At 37.3% G+C, this 23,777-nt stretch overlaps 1 protein-coding gene across 3 annotated transcripts in view; it reads left to right on the forward strand.

The window, feature by feature from the left end:
• Nucleotides 1-20,415, forward strand: part of SPMAP2L (sperm microtubule associated protein 2 like) — a 91,549-nt gene extending 71,134 nt beyond the window's left edge. For 2 of the 3 annotated variants that reach the window (XM_077136927.1, XM_077136928.1), the window contains 3 exons: nt 15,754-15,885; nt 17,988-18,163; nt 20,017-20,415. In XM_077136927.1, coding sequence (XP_076993042.1) covers nt 15,754-15,885; nt 17,988-18,163; nt 20,017-20,131 — 423 coding nt within the window. In that variant the 3' untranslated portion in view covers nt 20,132-20,415. Of the gene's footprint in view, nt 1-15,753; nt 15,968-17,987; nt 18,164-20,016 lie in introns of those variants that run through there. The other variant, XM_077136929.1, reaches the window with a different exon arrangement.
• The last annotated feature ends 3,362 nt before the right edge of the window (nt 20,416-23,777 follow it).

Here is a 23,777-nt window from a genome sequence, read left to right on the forward strand (position 1 = left end):
TTCCTCCTCCAGAAAAGCAACTAAAGAAACAGAAACAATACGAAACAGCTCCCGGAGTCACGACAGAGACCAAAAAGACAGCGTACCCCATTCTGGAACAGCTGAACGGGCAGGGAGAATCTGCTGCGGTGAGCTACCCGAGGGGCGCGCGTTTTCCCGGCCGGGGCGGCTGGCGACTGGGGTCCCCTCCACGCACGTGGCTCACCGGCCTGACTGGGAACGTTGGATAGCGGGGCCCTCCCGTCAGGCTTGGCGTTTCGGGCCAGCTGGGCAATTAGGACCGGCACTCTCCCAAGCCGCGGCGGCCAGCGACCCCCACCTCCACGCGCGGTTTCCCGGGCCGACTGCGGTGCAGACAGACGAGCGCCACGAGCGCCACCTACTGGGCAGGAAAAGAAAAACAGAGCCCAGAGATTTTACAGAAAAAGCTTTCAACCAGCTGTGTAACACACCCAGGGAAATCTGATCAAATGCCCAGACACCAGCAGAAAATAATGGATGACGCTCGGAAAATTGAAGATATGGCCCAGTCAAAGGAACAAACCAATAGTTCAAATGAGATACAGGAGCTGAGACAACTAATGCTGAATATACGAACAGAAATGGAAATATTCTTCAAAAACCAAATCAATAAATTGAGGGAGGACATGAAGAAGACATGGGCTGAACAAAAAGAAGAAATAGAAAATCTGAAAAAACAAATCACAGAACTTATGGGAGTGAAGGACAAAGAAGAAAAAATGGAAAAAACAATGGATACCTACAATGGTAGATCTAAAGAGGCAGAAGCTACAATTAGTGAACTGGAGGATGGAACATCTGAATTCCAAAAAGAAACAGAAACTATAGGGAAAAGAATGGAAAAACTTGAGCAGGGGATCAGGGAACTGAATGACAATATGAAGCGCACAAATATACGTGTTGTGGGTGTCCCAGAAGGAGAAGAGAAGGGAAAAGGAGGAGAAAAACTAATGGAAGAAATTATCACTGAAAATTTCCCAACTCTTATGAAAGACCTAAATTTGCAGATCCAAGAAGTGCAGCGCACCCCAAAGAAAATAGACCCAAATAGGCGTTCTCCAAGACACTTACTAGTTAGGATGTCAGAGGTCAAAGAGAAAGAGAGGATCTTGAAAGCAGCAAGAGAAAAACAATCTGTCACATACAAGGGAAACCCAATAAGACTATGTGTAGATTTCTCAGCAGAAACCATGGAAGCTAGAAGACAGTGGGATGATATATTTAAATTACTAAAAGAGAAAAACTGCCAACCAAGACTCCTATATCCAGCAAAATTGTCCTTCAAAAATGAAGGAGAAATTAAAACATTTATAGACAAAAAGTCACTGAGAGAATTTGTGACCAAGAGACCAGCTCTGCAAGAAATACTAAAGGGAGCACTAGAGTCAGATACGAAAAGACAGAAGAGAGAGGTATGGAGTAAAGTGTAGAAAGAAGGAAAATCAGATATGATATATATAATACAAAAGCCAAAATGGTAGAGGAAAATATTATCCAAACAGTAATAATACTAAAAGTTAATGAACTGAATTTCCCAATCAAAAGACATAGAATGGCAGAATGGATTACGACCCAGCAATACCACTGCTAAGTATCTACTCAAGGGACTTAAGGGCAAAGACACAGATGGACATTTGCACACCAGTGTTTATAGCAGCATTATCTACAATTGCAAAGAGATGGAAACAGCCAAAATGTTCATCAACAGACGAGTGGCTAAACAAACTGTGGCGTATACCTACGATGGAATATTATGCAGCTTTAAGACAGACTAAACTTATGAAGCATGTAATAACATGGATGGACCTAGAGAACATTATGCTGAGTGAGTCTAGCCCAAAACTAAAGGACAAATACTGTAAGGTCCCACTGATGTGAACCGACATTTGAGAATCAGCTTGGAATATATCATTGGTAACAGAGACCAGCAGGAGTTAGAAACAGGGTAAGATAATGGGTAATTGGAGCTGAAGGGATACAGACTGTGCAACAGGACTAGATACAAAAACTCAAAAATGGACAGCACAATAATACCTAAGTGTAATGTAACTATGTTGGAACACTGAATGAAGCTGCACCTGAAATATGGTTTTTTGTTTGTTTGTTTGTGTGTTTGTATCTTTTGTTTTTGTTTTTTTTCTTTTTCCTTTATATATATATATATATTATTAGTATTATTATTTTAATTCTCTTCTCTATATTAACATTCTATATTTTTTTCTGCTGTTTTGCTAGTTCTTTTCCTAAATCGATGCAAATGTACTAAGAAATGATGATCATACATCTATGTGATGATACTAAGAATTACTGAGTGCATTTGTAGAATGGAATGATTTCTAAATGTTGTGTTAATTTCTTTTCTTTTTTTTGATTAATAAAAAAATTAAACAAACAAAAAAAAATTTCTTTTAAGTTAAGCTTGCAAATTTTATTATTCCACTTATGTTGGTAGTTTGTAACAATGGCTTTTAAGAGTCCTGAAAAATGGTTGATTCAGTTTCTAAACTTAGTTAATTATATACCTTCAAAAAATTGCATTTATAGGTTTATTTGATTTATTTTTAAAGTAATTTACTTCAGCCATCTATATTAATAAAAAACCTTCTCAATACTAAATAAATTATTTTAAAATCTAATGCTTCGTTAAACTTAAATATGTGGTGAACCTGACTTTTAAAAAATGTTCTAATATTGAACATAAATATAATAAGATTTAAATTTATTATAATTCTAAATCACTCAATTATATATTTGAAATAGCAGTTGTAAGGTTGTCATTTTAATAAGCCAAATTCTCTTAAATAGTACAAGAACATAAAATAATAAATATGTACATTTTTTATCATAATAATCTCAAACTTCCTGAAAATTTGCAAAAAGTTACATTTTGCTCTGTCTTCTGAGGCTGCTTCTGGCTTGTCAGGAATGTAGGCCCTGCCTAATGGGCCATAGAGCTTTCTAAGTATCTCATTTAAGTTGAGAAGGAAGGAGTCCAGAGAGACGGTTCTGACTTTTAAATATACTTGTTGAATTTTGGAATTAAGTTTACTCTGGCCTTATAAAATGAGTTAGGAAGTCTTTTTTGCTCAGTTAGTCTCCATAAGTTTGTGAATACTATTATTTCATCCTTAAATATTTGACAGAATTTACCTTCAAAGCCATCTGAATTTAGCATTTTCTTTAGGAGATGATTTCTAATTATGAATTTAATTCTTTTCATATATATAGGTCAAATCATATTTTCTATTTCTTCTTTGCACCTGTCTTGGTAAGTTGTATTTTCCAAGGAATTCATTATTTTCCTATATTGATTAATTTATTTGTATGAAATTATTCATAACATTTTATTATCCTTTTCAATGGCTCTTGGATGTATAGAGATGTCCCCTCTTTCATCCTGTTTATTAATTTTTCTCTCTTTTTGCATGTGATCAATCTTCTTAACTAATTTCATTAATCTTTTCAAATAAACAATTTTGCCTTTGATGTTTTTCTCAGTTGTTTGTCTTCTAGTTCACTGATTTCTGCTCTTATCTTTATTAAGAATTGCCTTTACCAGCATCTCTGGAGATTAAGGATCCTTTGCCATAAAACTCATTTTATGTCTCAGCAGTGCAGAGATTGGGGATGGAAAAAGTCGTCAGTTTTTTGCATGTGTTTGTGTGTAAAGGAAATTTTTCCACTGTAATCTAACCACCCAAGTTTATTAGATGCTTCACTAAGGAAGCCTAGTTTTTAAGCACAACAGCAAAACCATCAGCTCTGCGTTTTCTCCTGTTTCGTTATAGTAGCTGCTTGTAGGGACTGAGAAACATCCTTCCAACATATTTTAAGGCCTAAAATCTTAGTTGCCCATTATCCTACCTTTATAGATTCACAATCCTTTCTTACCCGGGTGTCTTAGATAAATAATTGTTTGGGGAATTGAACTTGATGAGCTTTTAATTAACTTTGGAACTCGTCTTTGCTTTAGTAACTTTATCCAAGTGGTGACTTTAGGGACTATAATAGAAAACTTTAGATCAAGCTGAAGCCTCCTTATAACATGTCCCAACTGACAATGCAGCAGGGTGATTTTCTTCCATGTTGCCACTTACAGTGGGTATTTATTGTACTTGACCTTTTTGTGCCCTGGAATGCTGTTAGGGTCACCATGTTGAATTTGTGCGAAGCTAAATGCACCGGATGTGACAGAGATGTAATTTATGATTACGTTTACCCTGGATTGTGACTTGAACAGGATCCTTATGACTAATGAACTCTTTTTTTGTGTGGTGGTGACAGGTTATAAATCAAGTCATCACATTCACACTTGTAGCTCGGGAATCTAGGTGTAGCTGAGGCTGATGTGAGGAGCTGCAGACATCCAAACATCCACCAGGCCTTGTGAGAAGCTGAAGGTGAATGCAGAGGACTCTGAAATGCCACCCAAGAGCCTATTAAAATAATAAGTTTCTAAAATGCTACTTAAGGAATAACTGCAGGAACATGAAAAAAAAAATACCCAAGAAGGTGGGTAGGGGGCAAAGGTTTACAGAGTAACAATTTCTGTGTTGTTATACATTACCTTGTCTGTATACCTTGTATTGGGACACTTTATTTCTCAGCATCACCTGTTTCTTGGATGGCGAGAAATGGAAGTCATTATAAAACGGTTGAGTTGACCATTATTCTGAAAAAATTTTTTTAACTTCTTTATTGTATAGTATAACATATACAAAGCAAAGAAATAAAAAAGCAATAGTTTTCAAGGCACTCTTCAACAAGTAGTTACAGAATAGTTCCCAGAGTTTGTCATGGGCTACCATATGATCCTTTATATTTTTCCTTCTAGAATATAGGCCATTTGATGGCTTAAATACTTTTTTATCATCGCAATCAACTTTTTTTCCTTCTTTTTTTTTGTGAAAAATAACATATATACAAAAAAGCTATAAATTTCCAAGGCCAGCACCATAATTAGTTGTAGAACATATTTCAGACTTTGACATGGGTTACAATTTCACACTTTAGGTTTTTATTTCTAGCTGCTGTAAATACTGGAGACTAAACGAGAGATATCAATTTAATGATTCAGCATTCATATTCATTTGTTAAGTCCTATCTTCTATGAATAATTCCGCCATCACCTTTGATCTTTCCATATCTCTGTTTGGGGTTGTTTGGGCTATGGCAATTCTAAGTTTTTGATATTGGAAGGGTCTGTAACTAATGTGGGGTAGGGAGATGGAACTAGCTGATGTTCTGGAGAGGTTGGGCTAGGTTTCAGGACTTATCTGGACCAGGGACCCATCTGGAGGTTGTAGATTTCTGGATAGTTACACCAGTGCCTAGAATCCTTGTGGAATCTTCTATATTGCCCTCGGTGTTCTTTAGGATTGGCTGGAATGGTCCTGGTTGGGGTTGGCAGGTTATGATAGGTAGCAAGGTCTACCTGAAGCTTGCATAAGAACAACTTTCAGAGTAGCCTCTCGACTCTATTTGAACTCTCTCTGCCACTGATACTTTTATTAATTACACTTCTTTTCCCTGATTTGGTCAGGATGGAATTGTTGATCTCACGGTGCCAGGTCTGGATTCATCCCTGGGAGTTCTCTTCCACCTCTCCAGGGAGACTTCTATCCCTGGATGCCATGTCCCACGTAGTGGGGAGGGCATTGATTTCACTTGCAGAGTGGGGCTTAGAGAGACTGAGTCCATATCTGAGCAACAACAGAGGTCCTCCAGAAGTAACTCTGAGCCTCTCTGCTACCGACATAAACTTCACCAGATTAAACCTCGTGATTGAGGGCATGGCCTAATGATTTGGGTATCCCTAAGATTTGACACAGTATCAGGGGATTCCCTGATGGTAAGGTTTAATAGTTCTATAGTCTTTCTCCCCTCCCTCAGGGAACTTTGTCAATGCTTTTTGATTCTCTGCTTAATATACTCTAGGATGTTTCCAGGCATTACAATAATATATACAGGATTAAAGGACCTCTTTCTCATTCTGTGCTCTCTGTGTTTCAGCTGTTCAAATGAGCCATACAGATAGGTTGAATTAGATTATGCACTACAGAAAATTTCAGTTCCAGATTAAATAAACCTTTCTTCCGTTGGTCTGAAAGAGTATGTGTGGTTCTAAAATATAGACACTGTCTTCCTTACCCCTATGCTCTGAATTACTTTAACCCCAACCTATTTGGCTTTGTTCTTCTCTCGAAATATCAGGTTTTATATATGAAACAGCCTCTCAAAATCCGGAAATAATAATCACCACTCCGGACTTAATGTGTATGCTCTAAAAGACTATAATCCAGGTCCCTGTTTTCTTATAAGCACTTTCTAAAGGTGACCATACCATTGTTCTTTTTTGTTTGTTTCTGGCTTATTTTGTCTCACGAAATGCCCCACATGTTCATTCACATCGTTGCATGCCTCACAACAATGTTCCTTTCTGTAGTAGCACAACCTTCGTTCATAAGTGTACACCATTGTTCACCAATCTACTTTTCTGTCAGTGCATCCTTCAGCCACCTGCTTTCATTGGGCATCATGTAGAGGGACCAGCTGAAAAGTTTTTAAAGTATATTTTAACTTTGTTTGAAGTGGTCCTTTTTAAGCTTGAGTCAGAACCGCCCCCCTTGATTTGTTGGTTGTAATTGTATTGTAATTGATATAATTAAAACCTGAAACATAACTGTGCTGGGAAGAAGTTGCGCCATGAAGGTTTTTAAATAAAAATTTTTTTCTTTTTTTTTTTTAATCACATAGTTGTATATTCATCATCATGATCATTTCTTAGAACATTTGCCTCAATTCAGAAAAAGAAAACAGTTTTTTCATACATACCATACCCCTTAACCCTCCTTTTCATTGATCACTAGCATTTCAATCTACTAAATTTATTTTAACATTTGTTCCCCCTATTATTTATTAAATAAAAATATTTTTAAAAGAAGAATTGCCTGTTCTCGTTTGCTAGCTGCTGGAATGCAATATACCAGAAACGGAATGGCTTTTAAAAGGGGGAATTTAATGAGTTGCTAGTGTACAGTTCTAAGGCCGAGAAAATGTCCCAATTAAAACAAGTCTAAAGAAATGTCCAATCAAAGGCATCTAGGGAAAGATACCTTGGTTCAAGAAGGCCGTTGAAGTTCAGGGTTTCTCTCTCAAGTGAGAAGGCACATGGTGAACACAGTCAGGGCTTCTCTCTCAGCTGGAAGGGCACATGGCAAACATGGCGTCATCTGCTAGCTTTCTCTCCTGGCTTCCTATTTCATGAAGCTCCCCGGGAGGTGTCTTCCTTCTTCATCTCCAAAGGTCACTGGCTGGTGGACTCTGCTTTGTAGTGTTGCTCTCTCTGAATCTCTCTGAATCTCTCATTCTCCAAAATGTTTCCTCTTTTATAGGACTTCAGAAACTAATCAAGACCCACTCAAATGGGTGGAGACATGTCATCCCCTAATCCAGTTTAACAACCATTCTTTTTTTTTTTAATATATTTTTTGTATTTTTTATTTTCATTTTTTTCTCTATATTATCATTTTATTTCTTTTTCTGTTGTCTTGCTATTTCTTTTCCTAAATCGATGCAAATGTACTAAGAAATGATGATCATACATCTATGTGATATTAAGAATTACTGATTAACAACCATTCTTAACTAAATCACATCAACCAGGGAGATGATCTCATTACAGTTTCAAATATACAGTATTGAATAGGGATTATTCTATCTTTAAGAAATGGAATTTATATTAGAACATGGCTTTTCTTAGGGGGCATACTTCCTTTCAAACCAGCACATTGCCTTTACCATTTCTTATAGTGTATGTCTTTCTAAAAATGTCTTTATTTTATCTTCATTTTTAAGAGAAACTTTTGTGGGATATAGTACTTTAGGATATCTTTTCAGTGTCTTCTGCTTCCACTGTTTCAAACGAGAAACCAGCCATTATTCTTATTATTGTTCCCTTGTATTTGTTGCCTCTTTCCTCTGGTTTTCTCTTTATCTTTAATTTTCAGCAGGGTGATGATAAAACCTATATATGGTCTTCTTTGTATTTAATCTGTTTGTGTTTTTCTGAAATTTGAGGATCTGTGGGTTGATGTTTCAGAATGTTTTGGCCATCATTTATTCATTTCTTTGGTCCCATTTTTACTCTCCTCTTCTCTGGGGCCTCCAATTACATATATGTTTGAACATGAGATTCTGACCCATAGGCCACTGTGATTGTTTTCTTTTTATATTTGTCTGCCTCCAAGTTCATTTATCCTTTCTTCCATAGTGTCCAATCTTCTGTTTATCATAGCAATGAGTTTTATTTTCCATATTTTTGTTTTTAATTTAATGCTCCCCAGTAAAACATGGGTAAGCAATATAGCAATGAGTTTTTGATTCAGATGCTGTATTTCAGTTCTTGGAACTGGGTCTTGGAAGCTTTTTTTTGAAGGTTTTTATACTTTCCATATCTCTCCTGAAACTCTCGATCTCTTCAGGTATTATAACCATCTTTTCCTATGAATCCTTTAACTTTTCTTCTTTTTTTTCTTTTTAGTTTATATTAGCTTTTTAAGTCTTTGCTAATTCTAACTTTTGGGTTATTCGTGGTTCTGCTTCTATTTACTTTTTTCTTTGCATTATAATATTCATTTTCCTGCTTTTTTTTTCCACATCTAGTACTTTTTTATTGCACACTGGAAATTATGTATTGCATGTTACATAGATTCTAGATTCTGTTATTTTCCTCAGGAGAGTGTCAAATTTTCATCACAGAAAGCAAAAGAAAAAAAAAGTGTTATCACTTTGATCTTATGAAGACTTGGTTTTAGGACTTTGTTATTGAAGGTCTTTTTATTTATTTATTTATTTTTAAATTCTAAGGCATAGCTGCCCTCAGTCATAGGATGCGATTCTCTGTTCTTAGGATGAAATCTTTATAGGATTTCAAGGAAAAACTTAGTAGTACTTGGTAAGGACCTCTAACTTGGTGTAACTTGATCTCTAAATACTATAGTCCAGCACTGTTCACCTACTGAAATCTTTTCTTTTAAAAAACCTTTTAACTTTCAAGCTGTGCTTTATGCTGTCATATTGGGAGTGTCATCCTGCACATGTATAACTTAATAAGAGTCAGGGGAAAAGCTAGCTAAGAGACTTCACCTAGTGTACTTTCCTTCTTTCTTTTTTGGGTTTATTTTTGTTATGTATTTTGAAACAATCAAAAACTTAAAGAAAAGTTGCAAATATAGTACAAATAACTTTTTTCCCTGAAGCATTTGAGAATAAGTTGCTAACCTGTTGCCCCATCAGCCCCTGAATAGCATATTTTCTATTAAGAGACTTTTTTCTACATAGCCATAATACAACCATCAAAAATTGAGAATTAAACAATGTGACACACACCACCTATTCCTTAGATTTCACTCTAGTTTCACCAGTTTTTCCAATAATGTCCTTCATAAGAGAATGATTAAGTTCAGAATCATGTGTTGCATTTGTCTTATGTTTTTAGTTTTAGTTCTGGAATCATTTTCAATCTTTCCTTAACTCTCGACATTTGCACTTTTGAAGATTACAGTCCAGTTGTTTTGTAAACTATGGTTCAGAGTGGATTTGTCTGGATGTTCCTCATAATTAGTATGAAATTATGAATCTTTGGCATATACCTACAGAAACTTACACACAATTACACCTATGTTTGTTTACACACCTATCTATACTGAAAAACATGCCTTCCCACTGAGAGCTCCAATTTTAACCCAACATGTTTATTCTCTTTTTCTCCCTTTCCATATTTTTAACTCTATTCTCTGAATAGCCCCCATGATCCTTAATATATTTACTTATTTCAAAATCAGTCTTTCTGTGTATAATAATTCCTCTATTTCTGTTGTCATCTTTTCTTCCATGTTGGTACTTATACCCTGCATTGGGCCTTCCTCATGCTTTCAGGCTCTGACTCCCCCTGCCAGGATGCCTTTTCCCATGTGATTCCCCCCCTCCCCCCAGCTTGGGCTCTGATATCTTTTGCTAGGCCAACCTTCTCATGCTGGGCAGGTTTCAACACCCTGCTCTGGGCTGCTGTGCTATCTCCCTTCCCCCTGGGCTCAGACCTGCCTACTTTGCTTTGCTCTCCCAGTTATTCCTTTATAGCAGAATGATTAAGTTCATTCTTGAATGTTAGTTGCAATGTGCAAATTATGAAGTTATGTCAACTTTTCACACTCCACCACCTTAAAATCCATTGGTCTATCTTTCACCTTGAGTGAGGTAGGGATGAGGTAGAGCTGCTTTCCTTCATTCAAGGGTCATAGCTTCTCTAATTTCTGCCTGCTTTTTATTGCTTTCCAGTGCCTTCAAAGAGTTTTTTTTGTTGTTGTTGTTGTTTTTTTTTACATCTTCCCCAGAATCTATAACTGTTATCAGTAGAGTGTTAGTTCAATACAAGCTACTCTGACATTACTGGAAGCAGAATCCCCAAATTTACCTTTTAATTTTGTTTTTGATACTTGGATATTTAAAATATTTAAATTGCACATCTGGTAAAATCTATTAATCTTAATCCTTTGAGGTTTCTTCCATTGCTCTGTGCTTAGAAAGTCTTGTTCCTAAAAGAAATCAGAGAGTCACATCGAGTGGTATACTAGACCTTGCTTGAACTGGCTCACAAGACCTGATTATTCACATCTTTTTCATGTGACTAAATGGAAGTGACTAAATGTCACTTTGCATTTAATGGCATCACTTTGGTAGCTTGAAATTGGCCATGGTGGGAATATTTATACCGTGGAAATTGGCAAGCAGTACAAAATTAGCCTCTTTTCTCTGGATAGCTATTTTATAAACACTTACTGACACACCTCTGGTTGCCTCTATTTTCTTACAATATTTTTGTGATTTGCTTTTATTTTAAAAAAGTAGCTAATTCTTCTATCTATTTGATGTACATTTTTATATAAAGTATAGGGTAAGAATTTCTACTTGAGTTTTCACAGCCTTATTCACTGCCATAGTTATTATATATTATTATTTGTACTAGGGCAGTAGTTTTAAAATATATAGCTAAAGGATCATAAGGGTTCCTAAGACCCTTTTAGATAATTCGCAAGGCCAAAATCATGTATGTGCAAAGGTCCATTCAATGTGAAAGATAGACCAATGGCGTTTAAGGTCATGGAGTGTGAAAAGTTGACATAATTTCATAATTTGCACATTGCAACTAACATTTAAGAAACTATCATTTGACAAGCTTTAGTTTAATAGCAAAGAAGAATAACCACAATTATAGTTTTTCACAATTACATATCTATGTAAGGCTGGATTTTCTCCATGTGATTCAACCAAAACAATACATCAAAACAAATTGAATCAAAAACAAATATGAGACTCCACCTGTATTTTCTTAAACCAGATACTAAAGAGATTTGCAAAAATGTAAAGCATGCCAATCTTCTCATACTTTATTTTTGTTTGGGGAAAATATAGTAATTTGTCGTGAAAATAGTTTAGTTAAAAGGTAATGGATTTATTATTACTGTTTTAGATGAAATAGTAAATATTGTTTAATATTTATTTTAAATTCTAACATGGTAAATGTTGATAAGTATAACCCAAATAAACAAAAGTTCTTTGGAAATTCTTAGTCATTTTTTGTTAACATTTTTTATTGTGAAATATAACATAGAAACAGAAAAGTGGTAACTTTCAAAAAACAATTTAACGAGTAATTATAGAGCAAATTTCACAGTAAGGTATGGGCTACAATTTCAATTCCACAATTTCAGGTATTTCCTTCCAACTGTTCTAATACACTAGAGACTAACAAGAAATATCAATATAATGATTCAGTAGTCACATTTTTAAATCCTATTTTCTCTGTTACAACTCCTCTCTCTCATTTGATCCTTCTCCCAATCTTCAGGGATATTTGGGCACTGACTGTTCTAACTTTTTTATGTTTAAAAGGGGTGTCAACATTATGGGGTAGGGGATGCAACTAGTTGATGTTCCTGGAGAGACTGGTGCCTCTGAGTTTCAGGGCTTGTTTTGCATAGGATCAATCTGGAAGTTTTAAGTTTCTGAAAAATAAACTTAGTGAGTGAAAATTTTACAGAACCACAGACAGAACCCAGGGTACTCTTTAAGGTTTTCAGAAATATTGTTGGTTGATGCTTGGCATTTCATGGCAATTTGCAATATCTAGCTGAAGCTTGCATAAGAGTAACCTCCAGAACAGCCTTTTGACTCTATTTGAAATCTTTCCACCATGGATACCTTTTTTTGGTTACATTTCTTTCCCCTTTTTAGTCAGGAAGGCATTGTTGATCCCATGATGCCAGGGCCATAACTGGGAGTTTTGTCCCATGTTTCCAGAGAGACTTACAGTCCTGGAAGTCATTTCCCATGTAGTGGGAAGGGTAGTGAGTTTACTTGCAGAGATGGGCTTAGAGAGAGAGAAGCCACATCTGAACAATAAAAGGAGTTCTCTAGAAATGACTTTTAGGCAACATTATAGGTGGGCTTAGCTTCCCCATTACAGAAATGTTTCATAAGAGCAAGCCTAAAGATCTAGGGCTTGGCCTATTAACTTGAGAGTCCCTAATGTTTGAGACAGTACCAGGAGTTTCCCAGGTGGGGACATTTAATAGTCCCATATTTTTTGTCCAGTCCCTCAAAGGACTTTGCCAATACTTTTAATTATTGCTTAACATACTCTGGAATGTATCAGGGTATTGCATTAAGCTGTACAGACTTCAAAGACCTCATTCCCAATTCTAGGGCCCATGTGTTTAGGATGTTTAAATGAACTGGCCAGACAGGTTAAGTTAGATTATGTGCTACAGAAAATTAAAGTTTCAGACAAAATACGCATCTCTTCCTTTGGTCTTGTATAATATGTGAAGTTCTAAAATACAGATAATATCTTTTACCCTGTATTTGATTTATCTTAGTTCTAAAAGCTCAACTCTGTTCTTATCTCTAAGTGAAGTCTGATCTCTTTTTCAGCTTCCTTAACAGTTGCTGTATGGAGTAATACTGACTTTCAGAGCTGCAGAACTCTGAGTCTTAGATGTCACACAGGTACCCAAAATTCCCAGTAGATACCAGGTTTTACACATAGAATGCAGCATCTCAGAATTTAGAAATAAGGCTTAAAGCTCAGGAATAAACGTGATTGTTGTAAGAGCTTACAATCTAGGCCTAATTTTCTTACAAATATTTTGTAAAAGAGACCACGATATTTGCCCTTTTATTTCTGGCTTATTTTGCTTGATGTAATGTCCACAAGGTTCATTCACCTCATTGCATGCCTCATGTCTTCATTCCTTTCTGTATCTGCATTATATCCCAGTGTATGTGTACACCGCAGTTGGCTCTTCTGCTTCTCAGCCAATGTACCCTTTGACCACCTCCATGCCCTGGGTATCATGAATAATGCCACCATAAACATCATGTGAAATGGCTATTAGAGTCACTGCTTTCAGTTCTTCTGAGTATATTCCCAGTAATGGGATTGTCTAATTGTATGACAACTCTATTTTTAGCCTCCTGTGCTCAGCCATTTCTAAAAGTATGAAGAGGTTCTGAGACGGAAAAATTGAGAACCACTTTACTAGATTATATTTCTGAATTCTCTACTGATTATATTGTTCTGTGTATTCTAATGCAAAAATCCATCTGCTTACATTATTGCAACTTTAAAAAGTATTTAGAATTGTGTGAGGTGTATCTACCTTTGTTACTCTTTTTTGGGCAATTACTTTCTTATTGTGCAGTGTCTCCAGCTTTGCACATGCTTCCTCTTGAGTGAAAAGATTTGATGGTTCTTCATTGGCTCTGAAGAATTCCCCCCACCCCAATCTAATTTTGAATGTATTTACCCTAAAGACAGCCTGTTCCATGCTTCCTTGCTTCAGTGCCCAGACTTTTCCTTCCATCTTCCTTCCCTCATGCTCCTTATCTTTCCTTCTCCATCTGTTTATCAAAATCAGATCTTTCCTTTAAGGTCCAGTCAGATATCTCTACATCCCTGGAAAAAAGAATCCTTTCTCAAATTTCATACCCTTCTACTTATTATCTCTTAATCTGCATTATTCTCTTTTATGGGTATTGTATTAGTTAGGGTTCTCTAGAGAAAACAGAATCAACAGGGAACACTCACAAATATAAAAGTGTCTCATGTGACTGTGGGAACGCAGTCCAAAATCCGCAGGGCAGGCTGTGAAGCCAATGATTCTGATGGAGGGTTTGGATGAACTCCATAAGAGACGCTCACCAACTGAAGCAGGAAGAGAGCCTGTCTCTTCTGAATCCCCCTTAAAAGGCTTCCAGTGATTAGATTAAGCATCACTCATTGCAGAAAACACTCCCTTTGGCTGAGTACAAATGGAATCAGCTGTGGATACAGCTGACATGATCATGATTTAATTCTATGAAATGTCCTCATTGCAACAGGCAAGCCAGCACTTGCCCAACCAGACAAACAGGTACCACCACTTGGCTAAGTTGACACATGAACCTGACTATAACAGGTATTACATAATTTTAATTGTTGACCTAAAGTTCTTAATGCTCCTTCTAAGATGAACATTATTTTAAGGAAAGGCACTGTGTTTGATTCTTTTTTGCTGCACCTTACATAATATAATTGCTTATGAAATATTTGTTTAGTGAATTGAATTAACGAATGACTGTTTTATTTCCTTTTTGGATAGTAAGCTCTAATTGAAGGCAATGGTTGTCATATATTTATTTTTTAATTTTACCAGAGTCTGATGGAAAATAAAGCTTTATACATAGGAAGTGATTGAAATGCTTATTTAGCACATGAGGGCATTGAATCCCAGCTGTGCCACTTACTGACTGTATATACTTGAATAACTTACCGAAACCATCAGTACCTTAGTTTCCCCATCAGTAAATAAAAATAATTCCAGGTGAGGAACAAATGAATTAATACATATAAAGCATTATAAATGCTAACTATCATCATCATCATTATTGTCATTTTAAACTACACAAGAAAAGATTGGGAAAATACCTCATTTATTATTTTCCTACCCACTGGTAAAACCCTCTTTTATTTCTGGTTACTGATTATGTTCTCCTTCGAAGTGTCATGGTAAATTTTGAAGTGTGAATACAAGTAATTTAAAGAGAAGACCTTGTAAATTGAACAAATTTCCATACTTAAGGAAGCGAAGAATGACTTGGAGATTAGGACAACACTGTGTTTGGAAGTTTTTGGCTCTGCTTCCCTTCTTAATGGCTTTGGCTTCTTTCTCTTAGCTATTCCAATTAGAAGGGAGCCACTTAAATTCACTTTATGCACAGTGATTTGTGAAAATGTGAGCCTTAATTTCCGAAGAGCACAAATTGTTAGTAACAAAGCAGAGCTCTCCCCAGTATGGTTTTCTCACGTGGTGGGTATGAGCCTTGCCTCTTGGCTAAGTTTGTCAGTTCACAGATTGGCATCATTTATCTCTGAGCCAACATCGAACATTGTTTGCTATTCCTTAGGTTCTTGGAAGCCGGATTGGAATCCGTATAAATCTAGTTTGAGAAACACAGAAATTGATCCTTTCAGCTGCAATAATAGATTACTGCAAAAACTTCTCATCCTTTTTTTCCCCTGAATTTGCTGAGAAGCCTGATCCAGATGTCAGACTATACTTTATAATGTTTATCTAGGCAGTGTTTATTGTTTGATAATCATGGATGTTGTTTTCTTTTTTCCTCCTCTAGATCGAAACAAAGATTTCAAATTCTGTCCTCGGTGCTATTGCAACTCCAAGAATTGTAGACCTTGCCCAGCCAAGACTCAAGATAGAGGGTCTGTGCTATGAGAGAGAAAAAAGTGAAATGCCTATCCGTCCTGTAAGACATCACAGCCTTAGTGCTATCTTGCCTCTACAGGGCGTAGTCCAAAGTTATTGGAAAAGAAAAACTTGAAAGAATGGTCAGTGTTAAGAAGGAAAACCTACCTGCATGATATGGGAAGAGGCAGAGGGGTAGAGGGTAAAAAACATGGACTTTGGAGTAAAGACTGGGTTCAAATCCCAGCCTCACCACTGCTAGTTCTATGATGTTGGAAAAGTGATAACCCTCCTGACCCTTACTCATTAGATAACTATTTGCCTACTGTATGCCAGAAACAGTTCACTGAACAAAATGGCACTCCCTGCCAGTGAGGGGAAACAAACAAGGAGTGATCAGATAAGATAACATCAGATAAGAGAAGTGCTACAGAGAAAATAAAATAGGAAATGGATGAGGATGGAGAATGAGTTACTTTGAATATGGTAGTCTGGGAAGGGCTCACTAAGGATGGGACATAGGAACTGTAACCTGAATGATGAAAAAAGAGTCAGCTAAGTACTGGGAGAGCACATTCCAGAGTCCTAAAATTAGGATGTGCTTGAAGTTGGATTGAGCAAGGGGAGAGTGGTGATAATAGTTCCCACTCCAAGGTCTGCTGTGATGAGCAATGTGGATGAGGCACTCAGTGCTGTGAGGCACATTTCTTGACTTCCCTTCCTCTTCCTCTTCCTTGACACTCCCTCCTATTAATTATGGTGCCAAGTTGGTGCCCTATCCCAGTTGAGTTTTCATAATGATCATATTACCAAAGGAGGTAGGACCACTTTTCTCTGCTCTCCTGAAGGATTCTGAGTAATAGCAGAAATCTGAGGAATTTATATGGAATTCTATTAGGAAAGAAATCTAGGCTGGGAACCAAAATGGGAGAGTATCTTGGGTTTGCTAAAGTGAATTACCTTGTGACCCTCCGGCAAATCACTTTATCAGCTTTTCAGTATGTTTATCGGGAATTACAAGTACTCCACCTTGTTTGCTAGGATTGTTTTCAGGTTAAAAAAAAAATCTTTAGAAAACAGTGATACTACTACAGATAATCATATTCTCAGAACCCAAACAAATCTGTGTCAGTGCAGTAATTTTAGGGCTACTGAGTGGTGTTAATTGGCAATTATAATTCTTTTTAATGAGCATTCAAAAGAGAGAATAATAGCTAAGTGTTATCCTTCTTACTTTACCAAGGAAGCAACATAATAGAAAGTCAATCTCATAGATTGTTTTGCAAAACAAGTGCAAAAGGGGTTCATCAGACAGCAGATATGTATTTGTTCAGCCTCTACTGTGTGTCAGAACCTATTCTAGTTTTTGGCAAACAAGTACTTCCTCTCAAGCAGTTTTTGTTCTAGTGGGGAAAAGCACACAATAAACATGTAAACAGAGATATACAGATGAGACAGTTCAGGTGTTGATGTGGGGTATGACGGAGATAAGTAGTATATAAATGGGAAATTATCGAGGCTGATTTTATCTTGGATAGTCAAAGAAAACCTCTTGAGGGTCATGGAGTTGAGCCTTGAATGATTAGGAGGCATGCCTAGATTGAGGAAAGAGTCTCCAAGAAGAAGGACTAGGAAGTGCCAAGGCCCTGAGGCAGAAAGAGCGAGGCCAGAGGGACCTTTGTGGGTGGGATCAGAGTAATCAAGGGAGGTAAGGGAGGAAGTTGAAGTCAGAGGAGTGGGGCAGTATCCAAATTCTATCTGGATTTCTAGGCCATGGTAATGAGCCTGTTACTCTTAGTAAAATGGGAAGCCACAGGAAGGTTTTTAAGCCTGAGAGTGTACGATCCAAATTGCGTTTTAGAAAGTACTTACTTCATAGAGTTGTTATGAAGATTAAATGACCATAATATAGGTAAAATACTTAGTCCAGGGTCTGGCTCATCAAATGCACTCAGTAAACGTTCACTCTCTCCCTCAGCAACTGCTGTAATCAAGGCTGGATTGTAAAGGGGGAAGAAATGGAAGCAGAGAGACCTATTAGGAGTTTGTTGCAGTAATCCAGGAGAGAAATGTGATGGCAACTTAGATTAGGGACATGGCAATAGAAATAGGGAATAGTGGTGAAATTTGGGGTATATTTTTGAGTCTTTGCTCCTACCGTAGGTATCCACTGCTGCCATGCAAGCCAGTCCTAGCCCTCGAATAACAGCTCTAGCCAAGTGCAAGCCTCTTCATGAAGACTATTTACCCATCCGTGATGCCCGTTGGCCAGTATCTTATGCTGCTATCCATTCCAGAGTATCTCCCAGAATTCAGGAACTAGCAAATCCAAATACAAGGTATGTCAGTTTAAAGCTAAGGTGGTATAGGAAAGGTTGGGCCAATGAAAATAATTATAGAAATACGCTAAATAAACATGTCACTTACTTGTTACTTTTATTATAACAAATTATGATCTTCTTACCATAAAGCTACGGTTAAAGAGTCAGTGGACTAGATATCAAAACTTATATGTTTGAAACAGCTTCATAGGTACCAATGTGGAATTATTCCTAACATATATTATTAAGTGAATCAAGTTTCAGAACAAAGCGCATTATATGCTGCAGTTATGTAGGAAAAAATACATATGCACACACATATATATGTTTATATATGACTAAAAATCTCAGAAGTTAGGAAAAAGGGTTACATTTGGAGGCTTAAGGAACTGGGATGGAAGACTTATTTTTCATTAACTAGGCTTTTGCATTTTGTTTTGTTTTTGCATCATGTACATGTATGACCTATTTCAAATAAATAAGAAAACAAGCAAATACATTTCACAAAGAAGAAATTGATTCTAATTCCTGATTTTTTTTTTTTGGGAGATCCTTCATCTTGATCTGTCTGAACCTCAATTCATTTTGTTACCATAACACCTGATCTCCCATCTTAAGAATCATCAGGAGAATCTAAGAGAGATTGGAAAAGTTGTGGGTATTTTAAGTTCAAGGAAAAGCACAGGTGTTAACTCATATATGAAATATCTATTTTTTAAATGTATAGCATGTTTAACCTTAAAAATAAAGTTCAACATCTAATGAAATACAAGCCATTCTCTGTTCAATGAAGAAGGGTGGGGAAGGGTAAGATCAAGTGCTTACCATTTTATCTCAGTGGTAAAGTTATTTGGAGGTAACATGTTGAGGGTGGTGAACTTCAAAAACTTGAACTCTTAAGGTCCGTGTTCTAGTTTGCTAGCTGCTGGAATGCAATATATCAGAAACGGAATGGCTTTTAACAAGGGGAATTTAATGAGTTAGTAGTTTACAGTTCTAAGGCCAAGAAAATGTCCCAGTTAAAACAAGTCTATAGAAATGTCCAATCAAAGGCATCCAGGAAAAGATACCTTGGTTCAAGAAGGCCGATGAAGTTCAGGGTTTCTCTTTCATCTGGAAAGGCACATGGCAAACACAGTCACAGTTTCTCTCTCGGCTGGAAGGGCACATGGCAAGCAAGGCATCACCTGCTGTCTTTGTCTCCTGGCTTCCTGTTTCATGAAGCTCCCTGGGAGGCATTTCCCTTCTTCATCTCCAAAGGTCACTGGCTGGTGGACTCTCTGCTTCGTGGTGCTGCAGCATTCTCTGCTCTCTCCGAATCCCTCTCTCCAAAATGTTTCCTCTTTTATAGGACTTCAGAAACTAATCAAGACCCACTCAAATGGGTGGAGACATGTCATCCCCTAATCCAGTTTAACAACGATTCTTAACTAAATCACATCAACTAGGGAGATGATCTCATTACAGTTTCAAATATACAGTACTGAGTAGGGATTATTCTACCTTTAAGAAATGGGATTTATATTAAAACATGGCTTTTCTTAGGGGGCATACTTCCTTTCAAACCAGCACAGTCTGCCAGAAAACCGTCTGGCTTGTTTTAAATATTGCCAAATTACTGAAACATTTCCGGAATTTACTTTCTGTGGAAAGAGCACAGACTTTGGAATCTGACAATACATCATCTTACAACCTCTCTGAACCTTCATTTACTTATCTGTATAGTAGAGATCATGACATCAGTTTCACAGGATGCTTATGAAAATCACAATGTGATAATATCATCATATCTAATATAGAGTGGGTGCTTGAGAAGCATGAGTTCTCTTTCCTTTTCACCTCCAGTTTGAATTATTTTCCCCTTATTTCAGGACTGCTGTGCGTATTACATATTATGATCCAGATGTCTTTAATGTCAAGCGAGCTGCTATGAAAGCACAATGTTCTCCAAGGATCCAGGAGTTGGCTGAACCTCTTAGACGTTAAATACAGAAAGCCGCGTCATTCATACTCTACTTGTGTATCTAGAACACGTATGAGATGACTTAGTTCTCTTCTCAGGCACTGACAGTTTGCACTCCTCCATCCCTCCCACCCACATCCCCTCCTCTCCACCCCAAAAAACCCAAACTATAAGACCTCCAGGGAAAACCACCGTGACCATCAAATAGCAATTGCTGCTGTTACCTGTAAACATATCTTTAGTAGGTTTGGGACTTCAGCATGAACATGCAATAAAAGAGAAAATGATGCCCTGTCTTCCTATTCTTACTCTTTACAAGCACCTTGGCTGTCTTGTTGCTATGGCTGACCTGAAAAAAAAACACTCCTTATTTTTGCAGATTTTGCATTTCCTTTCTCAGGGAATTCCGTGTTCCCCAGTAGCTGACCCTGCCTCTGTCCCTTCTCTAGTATGACCTGAGAATTGTGGTTATTCTTTGTGTTACTTTGCCAACCACCTCTCATCACTTAGAGATAACACTGAAGTGGTGAAGCCTTTTTGGATAGATTGACATGCTTTTCATGGATGGATGCTTTTGTAGGTGGAATTTAAGGAGATTGCCTTTAATAATCACATCTCCACCAGGTTCTGTTCTTTCACTCATACTTGCTTTAGAGTCATATAGCACAAATGACCCTCAAAACAAGACTGTTGGTAAGCATTCCAATTCCCTGCCACATTACCTCTGCCCAGAGTTTTGTTTTTACTTTTGAAATTTATTTTATTTTATTCTCTTCATGGATCAGCATTTTACAAATTTTATTAACTTTTATGGGGTATACCTAGAGTTATATAAAAATGAACTTATTTGAAAATTAGTTTTACAGATAAATGAGTTCTAGCTTTTTAAGGTGTTTGTGTTATGGAGATTATAATGGGAAGGTAATACCACATAGGAGTCATAAATGAGTTTTAGACTCAAAGAAACCTGGGTTACCACAAAGGATAGGTCAAGTCTACTTAAAATTTAGGCCTAAGAGTCACCCCCAAGAGAGCCTCTTTTGTTGCTCAGATGTGGCCTCTCTCTCCAGCCAAAATGATGAGCAGTCTCACCACCCTCCCCTTCTCTGCGTGGGACATGACTCCCAGGGGTGTGGACCTTCCTGGCAACGTGGGACAGAGATCCTTGGATGAGCTGAGACTCAGCATCAAGGGACTGAGAAAAACCCTAGAATGAGCTGAGAATTAACATCAAGGGATTGAGAGAAACTTCTTGACCAAAAGGGGGAAGAGTAAAATGAGAGAAAGTGTCAATGGCTGAGAGATTCCAAACAGAGTTGAGAGGTTATCCTGGAGGTTATTCTTATGATTAAGTAGATATCACCTTGTTGTTCAAGATGTAGTGGAGAGGCTGGAGAGAATTGCCTGAACATGTAGTGCTGTGTTCCAGTAGCCATGTTTCTTGATGATGATTGAACAATGATATAGCTTTCACAGTGAGACTCTGTGAATGTGAAAACCTTATGTCTGATGCTCCCTTTAGCTACTATATCAACAGAAGAGTAGAACATATGGAATAAAAATAAATAATAGGGGAAACAACTGTTAAAATAAATTCAGTTTGAAATAGTGGTAAATGAAAGCGAGGGGTAAGGGGTATGGTATGTATAGTCTTTTTTTTCTCTATTATCATTTTATTTCTTTTTCTGTTGTCTTTTTATTTCTTTTTCTAAATCGATACAAATGTACTAAGAAATGATGACTATGCAACTATGTGATGATATTAAGAATTACTGATTGTGTATGTGGAATGGAATGATATCTAAATGTTTTATTTGTTAATTTTTTTTATTAATAAAAAAATTTAAAAAAAAAAGAAACCTGGGTTAGTATCTGCCCCCCATGGATTATTTACCAGATATCTGATCTTGAACAAATTCCCTAACTCTCTGTCCTCAGTTTCCTTATGTGTAAAGTGGATTCCTGCTGTATTGTTGTGAAGATTAATGAGAAAATATATGTAGTAAAGTATGAACTTGGAAAAGATGGTTTTAAAAATTCGTTGCTTTTGATTTCTGAGGGAAGAATGGCAAATTCGTGTCAGTGGGAAAATAGGTGTCTTTGTGCTTCATTCATGCATTAAGTAAATGTTTGCTGCGCGTCTCCGCTTTGCCCTGCACAGGGCACTGGGAATACTTAGTGAGCCAGAAAGACATGGACTCTGCTCGCATGGACTGTTCCGCCTGTTGGGAGAGAGACGCATGTAATTCAAACATTCACAAAGAAATGGAGAATTACAACAATGGCACATGCCACGAAAGAGAGGGATATGGTGTCATGAAATAACAGAATAGAGAATTTTGGCTTCTTGAGAAGGTGAGGAAAGACTTCCCTAATGAAGGGACAACTGGGCTGGGATCTGAAAACTGGGTAGGATTATCTAGCCAAAGAGGGGAGAGGAAAGACAATGGACATACTTATAAGTGGACATTTGTTAATTTTGGGGGGCCACCTTGCATCCGTTCCTCCTCTTTCTGATAAGAATGCCCAAATTTCTTTTGGGGAATCACTTTCTACTCATTGTTAAAAGCTTTATTGAGATTTTTGTTTGAGATGTTTTGGCCAGGGAAAGGGCATGTGACCTAAGACAGCCAGGTGTATTGAACTGCCCTCTGAGAACTTTGGATTTGAAGCAGAAAAATGTAAGGGGCAGGGACATTTGGAGGTGATATTTCCCATCATAGGTGCCCTATAGATTTCATTTCATTCCTGCTATCTGTATCCCTGGCTCCTGCCCTGGTCTCCTTCAGCTATTCCTTTTATTCTGGAGCTGTGCATAACTTTCCAATAAATATCCTGTAGCAGGCAGGATGATAAGTGGAGAACTGAAAGAAAGCTGATATGGCTCAGCAAAAATAAAGAAGGGATCTATAATGCAGGAGGAGGCTAAGGATGGGACACTTCTCTTTCAGGGTGTTACAAAATTTAGGATAAATATCAGTAGGAAGGCATTCAAGTACTCTTAGCATAGGGATGATAGAACCAAGGTTGCCTTTTTAAAAACTACACTAGCAGAAAGATTGGGGAGGGAACAGTGGAGGTAGGTACACCAAGTTAGATCTGATGAACAGCAAAAATAGTTTGGTGGTATGGTGGTGGAAATGGAAAGAAGTGATAACGGACTTGAGAAAGATTTGAGGAAGATGGATTTATAGGACTTGATGATGGGTGGGATATGGTAGAGAGAGAGACATTCAAGATAACTTCAGGGTTTCAGGCTTATGCCACAAGAGAGACAGTGAGAGAGTGAATACAAACATGGATAATGAACCAGGCCACATATAAAAATAGAATTCCAATTTTCAACATCCAAAGTAACTATGCCAAGAAGCCAAACTGTAACCTCTAGCCAGAATGGTCGGGACTGGGTCAATAATTGCCAGCTTCCCTATTTTTTTTGTCCCTGCTTCTAACACAGGATCAACAGGAGAAACCCAAGTATGCTCCCCAAACCAGTCACATAAGATGTCCTACTCCTAGTTAGTCTGCCTCCGGCATCCCCATGCCATTAGCCACCAATCAGACCCCTCCTGAAGCCTTCCCTTCTTTCACTTTAAAAGCTTTCCCACTCCCTTAACTGCCTTTGAATTTCTGCCAAATGCAAGTGATGGTGGTGAACTCCCTTCCTAT

This window comes from Tamandua tetradactyla, chromosome 19 (genome assembly GCF_023851605.1).
Source record: "Tamandua tetradactyla isolate mTamTet1 chromosome 19, mTamTet1.pri, whole genome shotgun sequence".
NCBI lineage: Eukaryota > Metazoa > Chordata > Mammalia > Pilosa > Myrmecophagidae > Tamandua > Tamandua tetradactyla.